Source organism: Eublepharis macularius, chromosome 5, assembly GCF_028583425.1.
Source record: "Eublepharis macularius isolate TG4126 chromosome 5, MPM_Emac_v1.0, whole genome shotgun sequence".
Taxonomy (NCBI): Eukaryota; Metazoa; Chordata; class Lepidosauria; order Squamata; family Eublepharidae; genus Eublepharis; species Eublepharis macularius.
Window position 1 is genome coordinate 50,005,843 of NC_072794.1, and position 17,490 is coordinate 50,023,332.

The 17,490-nt window shown below is 39.3% G+C and overlaps 2 protein-coding genes across 2 annotated transcripts in view; both read left to right on the top strand.

Moving 5' to 3' along the window:
• CCDC18 (coiled-coil domain containing 18) overlaps window positions 1–2,982 on the top strand; it is a 39,587-nt gene extending 36,605 nt beyond the window's left edge. Inside the window, exons 27-28 of the mRNA XM_054981637.1 lie at window positions 1,161–1,631; window positions 2,775–2,982. Of these exons, the coding sequence (XP_054837612.1) occupies window positions 1,161–1,604 (444 nt within the window). The 3' untranslated portion in view covers window positions 1,605–1,631; window positions 2,775–2,982. The remainder of the gene's footprint in view (window positions 1–1,160; window positions 1,632–2,774) is intronic.
• Window positions 2,983–5,508: 2,526 nt separating this feature from the next.
• Window positions 5,509–14,759, top strand: DR1 (down-regulator of transcription 1). The gene is made up of 3 exons (XM_054981658.1): window positions 5,509–6,170; window positions 10,333–10,496; window positions 12,746–14,759. The coding sequence occupies exons 1-3, from the start codon at window positions 5,951–5,953 to the stop codon at window positions 12,890–12,892; spliced, it is 531 nt and encodes a 176-aa protein (XP_054837633.1). The 5' UTR covers window positions 5,509–5,950; the 3' UTR covers window positions 12,893–14,759.
• The last annotated feature ends 2,731 nt before the right edge of the window (window positions 14,760–17,490 follow it).

Sequence of the window (17,490 nt, forward strand, 5' to 3'; positions counted from 1 at the left end):
GCAGTAACAAAGGAGATCATAAGAGTGTAAATCATAACAGGCACCAGCAATTTTCAGTTAGTTGTTATATTAACAATCCCATCTTATCAAATTATTTTCTGTATTTTAACTTTTATCCACGACAGTTCTAAGTAGGGATATTTTCTAGTTAACAATGTTGAAATCCCAGCGTCTTGTTTTTCCCAATCAGTAATTTTGAGTTGTCTACTAATTAAACCATAAAGTCAATTTCCTAAGCAGTTCATGACTAATTAACGAAACTCACACATCCAGCAGAGGAGGTTGTCAGTAGCAGTTGTAAGCAGAAAATCTTTGCAGAGAGTGTGGCTTACCAGAGGCTAGCAGCTAGTCGCCATGGCTCTCCTTCCATCTTGAGCTGAAGGATTTGTTTTGGAGAAATTATCCTCGGCTGCATCCAAGGACCTCTCTCCGAATAGCATCCAAAGCTTCAGGGGTCTTCTCCAAAGTCCCCCTAGGAGTCCAAAAGCCTCTGGACCCCTCCATACGGGGCAGATCAGCTATGTCTTGAGGAGCTCTCCCCAGACACAACTGTCTCTCACTGCTGCCATTCCGGAAGTCACCTTAAGAACACTTTCCTGGGAGTAAGCCCCATTGAACAAAATGGGATTTACATCCAAGTATACATGCTTAGGGTTTTCTCTTGAGTGCTGAGAGAAGAGGATCTCTCTACAAGAGACACAACTGTGTCTCTCTACAAGAGACACAATTGCCATAGAGCAGATGGTTGAATCTATAATGAAGAACTGTACATTATTTTATAGTCAAATGCACATCATCTTTCTACCGTATGAAGAACATACTTTGAATTTAAGCACAAGGGAAGATAGGGACTTGTCAAGGTTTAATGAGAAATTTTGAAGTAGGATTACATGACATCTTTAAGCTGTAGGAATATATGTATATGAGTGCATTGCAGGAGGACAAGCTGCTTGCTAAAATGAGGGAGGTTTCCTGTATCTCTTTGTCAGCCAGACAGGCCCCACAACACTCAATTCACCCCTCCCTACAATATTAGTTTTGCTAATAGTTTTTTTCATTGTGTAAGAATAATTACCCTTTTTCCTACCCCCATCTTCTTCCCACAGTAGTTTTCATTATTGTAAATTAATCTGATAATGCGTATTAAATTGTTTCTTCAGGAATCTGAAGTTACCCGACTACAGACTAGAATTGCAGGTCATGAAAGAACAGAAGGCATCAAACAGTTATCAGTCCTACAGGAGATATACCCTCATCTGTGGTCTGATGACAAAGAACTGAACCTTGCCAAGCATTCTGAGATCTCCTACACTAAACACAGAAAATTGTGTCATTCTACAAGTGCTAGTGATGTAAATGTAAAAGATGGTGGGGATTCATTACACCTTAAAGAGATACCTGTATTGGATTCTTCAGTGACTTGTAACAACCAAAAAGATACAACTCTTGCTTCACAAAAAAGTCTGGGTGAATCCTCATTTGATCCCTTGACATATACTGTAGATGAAGATGTGACTTGCGATGGTAATGACTTCCACACTCTTAGTGGGATGCTAAAATATATCAACAAAGAGATGAAGAAGTCTGAAAACTCCTGCCTATAATTTTCATCTAATGCAAAGGAAGATCAAGTATGTAATATTATACTTTGGTATTTCTTAAGTAAATGGGACACAATGCAACTAAAATAGCTATGTTATATTTGAATTTTAAAAAGTCACATTTGCTCTATAGTTTTCATCCTGTAGGACAAAGATGGCTGCTAATTAATGGATCCATTTCTAGAATAGTTTTCAAATGTATACAACATGCACACCATAGTGAAATTGGCCTACATTTTAAAGTAATTTCAGAGTATGTTTCCAGGTATTGTTATACTAGAATAAAAAATGCAAAGTAGTAAAATTGAATTGTGGGAATAAGAAAAAATATGCAAGTCAGTTCTTGATATAGAATGTCATTACCTTGGCCTAGAAATTTGGGGTTTTTTTAAGCACTGGGTACATAAAACCTCAGCTATACTGCACTAGTATGTCAAGTATTTATTTATTCATTTTGTAACCTGCCTTTCTTCCCTTTGGGGATGCAACACAACTTATGTTCTTCTCTCCATTTTATCCTTACAATACTGCAAGATAGGTTAGGCTGAGATAGAGGGATTGGCCCATGGTCACCCAGCAAGCTTCCATGGCAGAGTGGGGGATCTGAACCTTTGTCTCCCGGATCCTGGGATTATATTCTAACCACTATGCCACAGTGGCTCTCTAAAATCTTGGACGTATCTAGAAGGTGGGATGCTGCGTGGCTCAGCAGTTCTGTTCCATTTACCATTCTCTTGTAACTGGTTAAAAACGTTACTCAAGGCCCTGCCTTGCCTGCTCTACATTGAGTTTATAACTTCTCAAACAGGTTACAGAGTTGCTGGGCCATGAAGTATTCTTGCTCCCAGGTACTTCTAGGGTTTGCTGGGACTCAGCTGTGTGTGCTGGAGAAGTTACAGCAGTACAGTACAGTGGAATTGTGGATCATATCCTTTCAAAAGCTCTTCTTTGGAACTATCTGAAGAATAGACTGCAGGTTTCAATGGAAAGATCCTGTAATTCACATGTAATACAAATAATACACGTAATACAAATTTTGTAAAACAAAAAAAATTGAGGTGAAAACAACACAAGATTGGTGCCTGTCCAATATAGCGTGCTAACTATAATTTTTGGTTTGAGCAAGTCTTCATATAAAATACAGGCTTTAACTCACAAATTTATCTATTTCAGGGATAAAGCTTTGAAGAGACACCCTCAGACAAGCAGTCAACCACCAATGAAATTTGTTGGCACAGCATTATGTTCATGAGAACATTTTAATAGATATTTTGTATATAGTTAACATACCAACGACTGACTTATAATCCTCTCTTTACAATTCTATTTTTATTAGTATTGTTTTAAAGTAATAAAGATTGTTTTTTACATTTGTTATAAAGTCTAAGTTCGGTTTTTCCTTTTTAATGTACTTAATATTTACTCTTGGTGATTCCACCATTGATGATCCATTCTGTTCATATCTGCACTCCTTTTTTCCAATCATATTAGTTTGATTGAATTTTAGAAACTAGTTTTTTAAATTATTGTAAAATGTAGATGCATGGAAGAGAGAGGACGTGCCTTTTTGAAATATAAATAGCCTTGCCCTAGTAAGATTACACCAAAGCACTTTCTGTGGGGCTGCCTTTTGAAGTCTGTTTAGAAACTTCAGAATGCAGCATTATTATTGACTCTGGGACTAGCCATTCAGAACACATCTCGCTGGTGTTAAAGTCAAGCTACTGGCTCCCAGTTAACATCAATGCTTCTTTCACAGTACAATGCTTCTTTCACAGTTTCCACCAATAAAGCCTTAAACATCTTGAGATCACAGTACTTAAAGGATCATTTACTTCCACATGAACTTGATCTTTAAGTCTTCAGAGGCCCTTTTCCAAATATACTCCCATCAAAATTTAGAGTACTCTTCCTAAACAGCCAGTGTGATGCAGTGGTTAGTGTCAGACTAGGATCTGGAAGAACCAGGTTCAAATGCCCAATCTGCCATGAAAGCTTGCTTAGTAATCTTGGGCCAATCATACACTCTCAGCCTAACCTCACTGGGTTGTTGTGGGGATAAAATGAAGGAGAGAATTATGTAAGCCATTTTGGGTCCATTTTAGATATCAGAGAAATTAGTTTTATTTGTCTGAGCTTTTAAATTAAGGTTCTTTTGTGCCATTTAATTGTATTTGCTGTTTTCTAAATTTTACTTATGTTTAGAATGGCTTGAGTTATTCTAAATCTTGTTTAGAAACTATCTTGTGAAAATATTTTTGAAGTCAAGGTATACATTGTTTAATATTTTGACAGTGAACAAATACAAGAGAATAACTTACAAATATGAGTGAGTGCTAAATTATGTTTAGGAGGATGCTAGTTGTTTTAGTCTTCTCACTTGGATTCAGTACAGAATCTTGTCAACACTTGAAACTTTTATAGTCATTATGAGGTCTCTGATCCTATGCATGTCACTGTTTGCAGTGCTCTCTGCACTGCAAGGGCCGCTTCCATGTCACCACTATAGGCTACAAGGAACCTCTGGTAATGGCATTGTGTTTGGTTAATTCATAAATAACTAGCGCTGTAGTTTAGAGTAACATGATTAAGAAGCTGTTACTAGCTTAAGACGGTGTTTCTAGCCCATAAGGGCTGCGCTCTTTAGATGTATCCTAAAGCATAGCCCTAAAGAGCTGTTCTGTGTAAGTTCCATATACACTGTTACTTCCAGGCCACAATCCAAACAGTGCTCCGACAAGCCTTCAAGCTGCTTCTGAAACCTAAAGAAACTTCTGGAATGAATTCTAATACATCATGAATTGATGTCTGGAAAAATGAAAAACCACAGTGCCTACACCTATGGGGATACTTTAGGTCAATATTCAAAGAGTACTAGCACAGTCCATCTAGTATAACATTGTTTTCAAGAGCTCTGAAATCTCAAGCAGGGTGGGAATGTGATAAGCAGCTGCAGTTCATCATCCCTAGCATCTGATGTAATGTAATGACATTTTATCCCAGATGTGTGTGAGAATTTCCTACTTTTGTTTATGAATATTAGAATAACAGAGGTTAAATGCTCAGAGGTTAAGAAACTGTCTTTACTCGCAGGCCGGAGAATGCAACCCAAGAGACAGGATATAGGTTGTGTGCATGTATGCAATGGAGACTGTTGAGTTTCAAAGTGACCCAATAGCTTTAGTGCCTCCTCTTTCCTCCCTGGTGAAATTACTGTGAAAGTATGGGGGGAGGTTTCCCTCTAGAGGGGAGCAGCTATTCTTCTGGAGACTTTCTTTGGGAATACGAAGAGACTTTGCGGAGAATCTGAGAGGTTATTTTTTAAAATAATAATTAAGCAAGCAGCCACCACTGCATCATATAGTAAAAGGTTCCAGAAGTGTTATATATTTCATTATAAACATACCAACACCATAAGTAAACAATAACATACATACAATTTGCTTTCTGTATGTTTGCTAGGAAACCACAACTGGAATTCTTGGCCTGACTTGCATGAAATACCCTAACAGTTCGTACTGACTGGTCACAATCCAGCTCCCGCTTTTTACGTGCACTGGATATTTAGCACACTGATTTCTCCCTATTTTTCCTATGACTCTCCCCTTTTCGTCCGACCTCCTCATGGTGTTTTGGGTTCAGGCTAACCACCCCCTTCCCCCTTTTTAATTTTTAGGAAGATTTATACAAGAGACGTTAGAGGAAGGCCACTACGCAGCCGCACGTCGCCTAACCGACTCGGGCGTCGCTGCCGGGGTTGAAGCGGACGTGGGGGGTGGAGGAAGAACAAAGGCAAACCCTCCCCGGAGTCAAGCGCTACTCCTCTGTCCGCGCCAAGCCGTTCCCGAACCGGAAGCAGACTCGCGCCGGGCGCAAGGGAGTGCTTCCGGCGGAAGTGGCGCGCGCCGCGGCCTGGAGGGCTGTTCCGTGGCGAGCTCCCTCCTCGTTCCCGGCGGCCGGTTGCGTGGTGCGAGGGAGGAGGAGGCGGGGGGCAGGCGCTGCTCTCGGGCTCCGCCTGCGGTGAGTTCTCGGCGCCTGCCGCCCACCGAACCCGCCAGGCCGCTGCGCTGCTAACGGGATGTCTCCGGGGGTTCCCACCCGCGCTTGAAGGATGTGGCGGCGGCGGCGCCGGTGGTTGTCGTTGTAACTCCGGCTGTGGAGGAACTCGGGAGCGCTCCTCTCGGCCCGTGCCCGTGCCCTCAGCGCCGAGGAGGGAACCCCGAACCCCAGTCGCCCTGCCCGGCCTCCTTTTCCGCCTCCGCGCTTCCCGCTCCCTTCCAGGGCCTCGGCAGCCGGCGCTTGGCCGAGGGCGGCTCTGACGACGGCTCAACGAGCCCGAGCGGTCTAGAATGGCTTCTTCGTCCGGGAACGACGACGATCTGACCATCCCCCGGGCGGCGATCAATAAGATGATCAAAGAGACGCTGCCTAACGTGCGGGTGGCCAACGACGCCCGGGAACTGGTGGTGAATTGCTGCACTGAGTTCATCCACCTCATCTCCTCTGAGGCCAACGAGATCTGCAACAAGTCCGAGAAGAAAACCATCTCCCCCGAGCACGTCATCCAAGGCAAGAGCCTGTGCCTGGCATCCCTAGCCCACCTCCCAAAATGTGCACTCCTGTTGTTTTCTGACAGAGAAGTGTCAGGATAACAGCCTCGGGTGCTTTCTGCTTTGGCTTCAAAGAACTTGCATACCTGCAGTGTGCCAGAAATTCAGGCTACTCTACACAACTCTTGTTGTCTTTTTTCCTAGACACTGTTTAATAGGGATTAGAAGATACTAAATTTCCTGGAGGATTCTGTTGAGCTAAAGTCTCTGCAGTCCAGCTAGTCCATTGCAGGTTTCATCATTTCAGGCATTTTAAGCAGATTTTATGTGAAATTCAGTGTGTAAACAAAACACTTGCATGTGCAGGGCTTCATATGGTCTGGCATCTGTTTTAAATGTATTTTTACCTGTTTTCTGATCCCCTTCAGTTCACTATTAGCATAGCATAGCTGAATATGTGTGAAGCTACTTTCATATTGGGTCATGCCAGCAGTTCATCGGGTTCAGTATTATTTATTCTGCCTGTTAACTCTTCAGAGGCTTTGGCAAAGAAATGACTGTCCCCATACTTGTCACCTAAGAACCTTGCAATTGAAGATGCCAAGGGTTGAACCTGGGATATTCAGCATGCAAAGTATGTGCTCTGCCATTGAGCAGGTGCCACTCCCTAGCTTAAAGGGCTGCTTTGTTGGTATGCTAATAGTTTACACAAGTATTAAAAAAAACTTGTAAGCAAAATGCTAGACATCTGAAACCCTGCCCTGGAAAGTGTAGCAATTGACTGTATGTCAGTTCGCTAATTGTGGGGCATACATGCAGAAGTAGTATCTGGATGTGCCTTGTACTAAATCTCACCCCTAAACACAGCTGCTTGAGAGAAACTCATCTATATCTTAAAATTGCTTGCAAATTAGAACCCTTCTTTCTTGTAATAGCAAGTTCAGCTGTTCAGTACCTCTTCCCAGGGCAGTAAAATGAGGCCATCTGCAGACAGGGCAGAGTTTCTGCATACTTGGGGGCTCTTCACAAAGATACAGAAAAATATTCCTTTACAATTTTTTAAAAGCTATACTCATTTGGATTGAGTGCTTTTTACTCTCCATGACACACAGAAAACTGAGGCCACTTAAGTGTCTTGCAAGGGAGGAAGGAGAGAATTGGCCTGTTCAAAATCCTAACAGCATACAAAACGTTAGCAAGTAACAAGCTCTTGCATAGAAGAAAGGTAAAAATACCTTTCCTTTGCTGATGTACTGTTTGTCTTGGAGTTTAAATGAGTAATATCCTTCTCTGTCTCCAAATCTTCTCAGCACCGCTGAAGTGCAGGACTTGGTGAACAGGAAGCTATTCATCAACCTCCAGAGTTCAGTCTTGTGCAACTATACGCTATGGAAAAGGGACACTCCCAAATGTTTTTCTCTCTCCCTCCCCAATTCTGGCAGGCCTCATACTTTTAGTTCCATAATAGTGAAATATATTCATTTTGGAAAATGGCTGCAGTTCATACTTTTTGCTCAAGATGGTAAATCATACATGCTCGTTGAAACAGCATGGAGAAAGGTGTGTCATCCTATATTTCTGCTGGGGGTTAACAGCAAAGCTGTGTGATGAAACACAAAGTGGTTTCTGATTAAAGATTTAATTAGCTGTGCTAGGACAGAATTAATTATTCCAATTGTTTCCTTGCACCTGTTCTTTTGCTTTCACTTCCTGTGGTTTGTGGGAAACAGCTTTTTATTTAATTATATTTTTACAAAAAGGTTGCTTTTTTCGACAAATCAAATAATTGATCCTCAGTTTCTCTTTCCATACGACCTAGGCAGATTTGATTAGGCTATTGTTTTTGTTTCCTGTTTCTTTTCTTGGTATCATATTAATCTTGCATGCTTGAGAGATCTCAGAATGTTTATGATGGTTTCTGCCTAGACTTCACATTCAGGGCAGCTGCAGTGAAAGTGACCAGAAACTTAAGTTTCACTCAGCTGCTGGTTGATTCTAGTTTCAAGTTCAAGTAGTGTTAGATTTTTAAATATAGGAAACAGTGAAATTTGGTAGTTTGTGCTTACTTCAATATTTCAGTCAAAGGCAATTATTATAATAGGAAGCCCCTGACTTGGGCAGATGCTGTGTGTTGCCTATGTCAAAGCAGTCAAACTGGTGACAAGAAGAACGGGATGCTGTGACCTGAATAAATTATGCTGGTTCAGCACATTTATTTCCTTTAACGTTATTCATTTTGCATGCAGTTGTCATGGGGAGGGGCAAGTAGAAATACAAGGTATTGATGCTTTCTCCTCTAGAGATCCTGCTTAATCTCTCTGACTTTAAAGGGTTCAGCAGACTAAAAGTGGCAAGAGCCTATTCAGGGATAGGCAGGCTCTTTTTGTAACAGTAGAAAACTGAAGTCCTCAGGATACCGAAACTTGCTTGTGTTATCAAAATCTGAACTTTTTGATGGCTTCACATAATAGTAGAATTTGTATAGTCCTTGCAGAGTTCAGATACTTAGGCTGTCAGTTTGCCTCAGAGTTAAAGGGCCCAAACACGTACTATGTTTAGTAGATTCTCAGGACTCCAAATTGTACTGGGCTCTGCAGAGTCAGCCCTTATTAGTACTTGGATAGGAGACCACGAAGGAAGTCCAGAGTTGCTGCGCAGAGGCTGGCAATGGCAAACCACCTCTGAATATCTCTTTCCTTGAAAATCCTACAGAGTTGCCGTAAATTGGTTGCAGCATGATGGCAGTTTCCACAGTAGGAGATGGCAGTAGAATGTGGACCTGGGTGCATGCGTGCATTACAGTGTAGGTTATCAAATTCAGTTTTATAGTCTACCATCTGCTCATTTGTGACAAATAACAAATATAAGTTGCTATGGTGGCTCTTGCTTAGGTAAGAGAGAGACCTCAGGTGAGTCTTAAGTTCAGTACAGGATCTGAGCTGGCTCCACTAGCTTTGGAACTCTGCCCTTCTAGCCTCAGAATGACTAGTATGTGGTCAAATATAGCTCAAGAAGAGCAGGAGTGGCTGTTACCATGATAGCTTGAGTCCAGCATGCAATCTGACAAGGTAGTCTCCCTGGAGCTCCTGACCTAAAGGGAAATGTTGGTAGCAGATGAAGGGGGAAGAAATGTAGATCAGTGGCTACAAATTCATTGTTGATCTGATTAGGGTAGTTATTATTTTATGCAGATGATCAAGATGCAAACTGGTTGATAAGCATGGTAAATTCTGAAGTTTTATTGAAGTCAGTGATATTTCGTAACTGTAGGTTATTCTGCTCTCTCCAGATCACTGTACTGTGTATCACCTTTTACTTTGATTATTACCACAAAACACAGTCGGTTGCTCAGAGGCTAATTTGAGGAATAATTGAGTCACTACACTAGTTTTTCTAACTGTCAGTTTTCAATTTGTCTTTGCTTTTTATATCCACTGTGCCAGTTTTAAAATAGCAGAACAAAAGTTGAGTAACTTTTCAGGGTTGGAGTTTAGTTCTTTCTTTCAGCTGCTTGATATAATTTGCTGAGGTCTCTAGTTTTGCCATAGATAGAGTTGGAGGAGCTCATGTTACTCGACATGAGATGCTCCCATATTAGAACTGTTTATTTCCACATACAGAAAGATTTTAACATAAGGGAATATTCCATCATGTAAACCTCTCCTCCATTGCCATGCTCACTGATATATTTGAGGCGATACTGTTTCATAAAGAGTGGATCATTCCTGATGAATGATTAAATTGCTGGTAATTGGAGTCTAATTTGGATTTGTTCTGTGGCCTTAAAGGCTTTTGCTTAGATAGCTGGCCTTAGTAGCCAGCACTAGGTCTGGGGAGACCTGGACTGAAATCCCCATTCTGCCATGAAACTCATTGGGTGAGCTATCATGGACCCCGCTAATAAAAGGTAAAAGTGAATCCTGTGTCCAATACCCAAGACTCCTGACCAACATAAGGCTTAAGTTCAATATATTATTTATATGCAGATTAACTTCAGAACAAGCACTTTTTATGTTGCTTATTTTTTAAAAAAAATTAGCTGCAGATAACAATTTAGCAAATACAAAATTGCTTTTGTCTGGAAACATCAAAATGCACAGTCTATGAAGTTAGCTCTTTGACTTTGTTGTTGCCTACCATTTTGAGGATTTGCTAACCACAAAACTATTTTTTATCCCCAGCCCTCGAAAGTTTGGGTTTCGGCTCCTATATTAGTGAGGTGAAAGAAGTCTTACAAGAATGCAAAACAGTAGCACTGAAAAGAAGAAAGGCTAGTTCTCGTTTGGAAAATCTTGGCATTCCTGAAGAAGAACTCTTAAGGCAACAGCAAGAGTTATTTGCAAAAGTAAGCAAAGTTTCAGTTAACTGCATGTCAAATATTTCCACAATTAAAAGAGAAAACATCAGTGACTTTGATATCCTAAAAGTCTAAATCATAAGAAATGCCAGTCCTGTTCTTTTATTGTTGCTCTTTAAGAATTTATTGAATCTGGATTTGTCAGAAATGGGGAGTCATGGATGTGTCTTGTATTTCATTTTTATTGAGTTTTACGTTAGCATGTGCTAGAAATGCTTTCATTAATTTTTTTTTCTCAAATGTGACTGAATTTGCAAAAACAAAATGGCAGCTTTGGGGAATTAATTTTTTCTGTTTCAAAATTAAAACGACTACATTAATGATCTTCATGTAACTCCAGAAGTCCATATAACAAGTGGTTCATTCATTCATTATGCTAAAGGAATAGATTGCTTTTCATTTCTTTCATATTATGGACTCTTTTTTGTTGCGATAGGGTTTTTTTGTTTAAATCAAGTCAATGGTTTCATTGTACAAATTATATCAATGCTCTGTGTTTGAGTGATAATTTCCAGGTGGAATCATTTCTGTTGATAAATCATATCTTTTCAAATTCATCAGATTAAAATAAGTTCATGTTACCAAAACCTCAGAATATGTTTTTGAAATTTGATAGTTTTTGAAACTTAAACCTACATTTTAAAAATAAAAACTACCACTAACTGTTCTGCCATCTTTAACATTCGTCTTTCATTACAGTATCAGCTTCATAATAAATATGCAAGTGTCCCCTAATGATTAAAATTCAGTTTTGATGTAGTGGTTAAGAGCAGCGGGACTCTAATCTGGAGAACCGGGTTTGATTCCCCACTCCTCCACTTGAAGCCAGCTGGATGATCTTGGGTCAGTCACAGCTTCTTCCAGTTCTATCAGCCACACCCACCTCACAGGGTGATTGTTGTGGGGATAATAATAACATACTATATAAACCGCTCTGAGTGGGTGTTAAATTGTCCTGAAGGGCAGTATATAAATCAAATGTTGTTATTCTAAAGTATATATTCAGACCATAATTAACTGGCCTGAATTCTTGCAACTGCCTATGTTCCTTATGCCAAAGCAGGGCTGCAATCTGGACAGCATTAGTCTTAGGTTCCCTGAACAGCATCTTCAGTTTGCTGACCAGCACGTTGATTTTTTTAATGCAGGAAGTTCCAAAAACAATTTATGATGTGACCTGTTATTCAAAGGAGAACAGTGATTGGATCCAAAAGTGCTGTTCTGCTGGCATAATGGGGCTTCTTTTTGCAGCCAGGTGGGGGTCATTTTTGCTGATTTCCACTCCCCTGAAAAGCATTTATTTTTTATTTAAAACATTTTTATGCTGCCCCTCCACTCAACTTAGGGCCCCAAGGTGGCAAATCATCAAAATATTAACCAACTTTAAAATACACCAATTATAAACAACAACAAAATGCATAAACAGGATGGAGAGTCAGTGAGGGAACACCAAACAAAACAGAAGGTCTTTGCCCACTGGCTGAAGAAAGTGATAGAGGGGCACAGGTGAATCTCCCTGGTGAGGCAATGCCATCACTTTTGTACATGACTGAGAAAGCCCTTTCTCTAGTTATCACCAGTGTAGCCTTAGATGGCGGGGGCATGCAAAGTGGAATGCCTGAAGATGACTTTAGTGGTCAGGTGGGTTCATATAGGAGTAAGCACTCCTGATTCCCGTAACTAAGCATCCATACTAGCACCCTGAATTGGTTCCCAGAAGCAAATTGGGAGCCCGTGTAAGTGGAGTCCATGCCTTCTTTCCATATTGTGAGCTTCCTGACTCCCAAGAGCAGAATTTTGGAGGACTCCTTGGAAGGCAGCATGATTGGGGAGACAGGAAAGGCTAAATCTGCAAGATTTGCTCTGCTTGCAGTACTTTGAATTCAGTGCATGGTATTTAAGAAATCTATCAGATGTTGTCGGTAATGTATTCTAATAATTAAAAAGCAATGTTACTGAAATTAAAGATTTCAAGATTACAAATACTGTTACGTCTTTGATACATTTATTTCTGCTTGCAATTTTTTCTTTTATTCTACTTAAAGCAAGTTGCAACTAAAAAAGATACTGCAAAATAAAGTGTGCAAAAGCTTTATCATGTTCTCATCCTTTTCAAGTGGAAAATAACTAGTAACAGGAAATGGGATGCTGCACTAGATGGACCTCTTGACTGATCAAGAACTGTTCTTATGTACCTGTGTGCTGTAATCACTGAATTTTTGGTTTTGTGTCCTTAGGCTAGACAGCAGCAAGCAGAGCTGGCGCAGCAGGAGTGGCTACAAATGCAGCAAGCAGCTCAGCAAGCACAGCTTGCTGCTGCCTCAGCCAGTGCATCCAACCAGGCAGGATCTTCTCAAGATGAAGATGATGAAGATGACATATGAGGTTTTCAAGGCTGAGTTTTGATCCCTGCAAAGAAATAGTTGTCCTACACAACAAAACCAGTGAAACGAATGCTTACCCGTAACTTTGTCTGCATCTTGGACCGGCCGTTGGTATTTTAGGGATGTCTGCTGTTGTGTGCTGTACATGTAAAAACTGTCTCTTTGAACTCTTGAAGACTTAAGGTTCAGTATCATATCAACTTTGGATTTTTAATGGTGTTTATGGAAATTTTAGATAGCTGTGTGTCACTTATTTGATCAACAAACAGTGTTACAATAAAAAGTTTATAAAATATAATGGAATTTATACAGATGCTCTAAATCCACATTTACACGTCTCTTCCCTTTTAACTATAGAATCTTATGTAGAAAACTTTTAATTTGTTTTTTGGAACAGAATAGACGTCTAATCTGCTTTAGGGGAGAAAAAGCAAAGGGTTCAGTGTCATTTCATCTGAATTCTTTGTCCTTTTAAATTAGGGGAGATGGCAATAAATACTATGTGCTCAAATAACACACTTGTTAAAAATCTGAGAAATGATACATTTTTGCCAAACTAGGAACATGTATGTTTAATAGGAGTTGTACAGATTCAATCTTTTTTTGTATAGGGGTGAGAAGAACCCAAGATTTTATTATGGTATCAATTCAGTGTCTTGAGCAAAACAAATTATTTCATTTCAAATATTGCCCACTTTGGAGAACTAAAAGAATTCCTGTTTCACAGTAGCTTAGCTATAGAAGGTATTACATGCATAGTCCAAGCATGTTCATACTGTTCAAATATAAAGGTAGAACTTAGTGGGAAAGAGTTGTTTTAATTCTGTTTTGGCTAGGAATGCTTGAATAGTCAGTCCTCCAGAAGGAACCATTGAAACTAACGAGCATGCTCACAGTGGGAGGAATTTTTATTTAACCCTGATTCCTTATTAATTGTCAGCACGTTGTTAACAGTTTTCAAACTAGTGTACCAATAGATAAGCTTGTCGTGTGAAACTGACTGCTTCTTCATTCAAGTAGGATTGTAGTTTATAAATGATTCAATTTCAGGTGACTGAGCTCCTAGACTAACCAACAAGACTTAAATGAGGCAAAAATTTGGGGCGGGGGGGGGTGATGGCAGCAGCCATTTTTCATAGCACTGCTTCAATGTTTGTGTTGAAATAAAGAACAGTAGAGTCCATTATAGAATTTGAAAATATACTTGAAGAAATGTCACATGTTTTTCTGGTACTCTGGCGGGTAATCTCAAATATCTTGCAAATTAATGCAGGCAACTACATCAAACAGCATTATGGGACACTGTAGATTTTATACCGCCTCGATGGCAGTTGAAAATTGTACAAGAACTGAGATCAAAATGGAGGAAGTCTTGTTTGTGAAACAGATACCAATCTGGGAGTCAAATTAAGGTTTTCTGGAATTGCAGTTAGCTTAAGAGGGCTCGTATGAAATAACTAAGAGAGAAATTAGTATGAACGTTAAGCTGAAATACCTTTGTGGGTCCAGCAGGAAAGTATTGGACTAGATCTGGTTATGGATCAAGTCTTTGCAATGGTTGAAGTACCAAAGGTAGAAACACTAGGTTAGTAAACAATGTTAATGTGCAGTGTTGGCTTTTCTAATTTGTACTGTAATAATCTTTTCCCTTCCTATTTTAAACGAGTCTTTTTTTCCTTTTAAGCAAGCAAGAAAGATATATTTTCACACTTTTTTCTGATGCAGAATTCAGGTTAATATTTTTACTGCATCTGGTATGTATCATATAATATGTTGGATCCCTATGACCTTTCCTTTGGACATCCTTGTGCTTTTTCATATGCTGTATTCCTCAAGCAATAAAATTCAAATGTGTTTTTATATTTAATGTTTGTATATAAAACTGCTTCTTGACTTTGCTTTCCAAGTTGTAAAATTATCATCATATTCTTAATAGTTAGATTTCGAACAGCTATGCAAAGTTTTATCACCAAGGTGAGCTGACCTAAGATCTAAATCCGTTCTTGTTGGGTTTGATTCTTTGATTGTAATTTGCATTATTTTCTCCCAGTGATTATCCTTGTTCTTGGGATTAAGATCTGGCTATGTGCATTTTAGTACACAGAATTAGCATCCTGGTTTCATTTCAAGGGATTTCAGATGGTTTTTTAAAAAAACTTCTGCCAACTGAGTACTTTAACTTCCACAAGTAAACTTTTTGCATAATTTTTGTTGTTTGAGGTCTTCCTTGTATAAACATATACATACACATACTGTATGAAATTAGCTCTCCTTGGGAGTTAATAGCCATTATCTGGTGATTTATACTTGCATAATGGAGACTTGCAAAATTTAATTTGTATGTTCCACTTCCTTTTATTATGGAAATCAAGGTGACATACCCAGGGTTCTGAGGAGATCCCCCTTCCAGACATTCTCTAGACCTTCCCAGCTTAGTTTCGGCAAGGAAGTTGAATCATGTGTCTTCCGATCATACCATGGCCTACTGTTCTTATTCTTTATAATGAAGGAAACTCTGTAGGCTGTTGGAGAAATAGGCACAGGGAGTATTTCCCTTTCAAGGAAAATGGCAAGGCAGTATGTAGTTGAATCAAATGTTTTCTTTCTGAAGTCAAGGATGTTGCCTGTAAGGTAACTGCTTGTATTTCTGCGTATCAGTATGAGGATTGGCTAATAAAATCTTTGGAGTCACTATCAAAGCTGATGAGCAGACCACAGGAAATGAAATTGCTTTCACTCAATGAGTCAGGGTGTTATGTAAAATAGGAATATCCCATTTACCCTTGCAATAACCCTGTAAAATAGATTTGGTAAAGCTGCTGACTGGCCCAAGGTCCTCAATTAATTTCATGCAGGAATAAGGATAGTTTTAGTGTTAATAACATGAGGGAGGACATAAATTGTCAAATATATGGAAAAATACCTTGAACAAAATGAGAAGTTAAACATAGGCTTACTGTGGGACAGACATCAGAGCACCTTATGGTTGACAGAGCGCCAGTCCTAAAGAACCTTTGACTGTGATCCTTTACTTCAAACCTAGGGGACATTTAGTGTGCTCTATCCATCTTAATACAATGCTGCTAACATATGGCCAAAGGTTTTTAGCACTGAAACAGCAATTAGAGTCTAAATTCAATACTTTGTGTTCTACAAAGATACCTCCTTTCATGAGTGATACATGTAGTGAGTTGCATGTCTCTGCAATGAATTGAACCACTTCTCTCCCTCTTGCCTGTATTAAGTGTAGCAATGAGGTAGAGGAAGTGAGTATTCCCCTATGCATATGTGTAGTCTGTTTTGGATGGGACTGGCTTTTGTAGATGTTCATAGACCTCCATCACCCCAATGTCCCATTGCGCTGTGCATGCATAGTGTATGTGACAGATAGAACTGTCTTGAGCCCCGTAGGGCACCACATCATGTTATCATTGGCAGAGCAAGTGGATTATTCTAATCCATACTATAAATTTGAGGGGTTTTAAAACATAGTATTATTTCATGTTACTGGAATATAATAATGGCAGGTGCTGTTTTAATACAATAGAAAATTAAATTTCCCAAGAAACGCAAGCTGAAAACATGTTAACTGTTAGCAAGATAGTGAACAAGGATTCCATAACAGGAAAATGGCTTCAGTAACAGAAACCATAAACAGTAGAGGTGATATCAAGACATTTCTCTCAATATCCTAGCCAAAAAAGGCAGTAAAGTATTTCTTTAGAACTTCACTGGTTGGTTGGTGTTGCTGGGAGAAGATCCAGTGGCTGGTGGCCCCCTCTACCCCTTTGACTGGTGAAGAGACAGGATCTGTGTAAGACTATTGCAGATTTGATTGTTGATATCTTTGTGACTATCTGAATACATTTAACTATGCAACTGTATGAACATATGTTTAGTGCATTCATTCTTGCCATTACCTGCCAAATGCTTTGAAAAGAAATCTTAGCTGCATTTTGGAAAGGGTGGAATATGCAATAGAAATCACTTTGCTGTTACAATTGATTGGGTTCTTAATAAGCTATGAGCTACTCTTGAAGGCATTATTGATTTCACTACCCAACTCTAATCCAAAATTCTCTTTTATACTAAGTTTATTCAAGGTTGAGGAAGTTCTCCGAGTTATGCAACTCTTGTGTAGATTATGCTACTGTTTTCATTGGGATTAGCGTGTTAACTAAATATTTTACTTGGTAAAAAAATTTTAATCTTTAATTTTTGTAATTTTACCAAATATTACAGAATAACAAACATTAAACTATTTACAGTACAAAGGAGATACACTTTTCATGAAAGAAGTAACTTATTACAGAGTCTGAAGGCTAGCATCATTATTATACATAGAGTGATTTTTCAAGTTAAGCCAACAAAGCTGTAAACAAAGTGGCCAGGAGTGTGTGATTGTTTTGTACTGCACATATAACTTATGAAAGGCAACCATTGCTCAAAAAAGGTCCATTAGTACTGTGAGTTTTCAGTTGAGTGGAGACAATCGGAATTTTATTAATGATGAAAACGTCCCATACATTTTTATTCCAAGTTGGTACGGATGGAAGCTTCTCTTGTTTCCAAGAAGATGCTAACATTTTTGCAGCAAA

Excerpts from the sequence above, each read along its gene's own strand:
- DR1 (XM_054981658.1), top strand. The coding sequence starts at position 5,951 with ATGGCTTCTTCGTCCGGGAACGACGACGATCTGACCATCCCCCGGGCG. Across the intron at positions 6,171-10,332 it reads CCCCGAGCACGTCATCCAAG|CCCTCGAAAGTTTGGGTTTC; the intron begins GCAAGAGCCTGT and ends TTTTATCCCCAG. Across the intron at positions 10,497-12,745 it reads AGCAAGAGTTATTTGCAAAA|GCTAGACAGCAGCAAGCAGA; the intron begins GTAAGCAAAGTT and ends TTGTGTCCTTAG.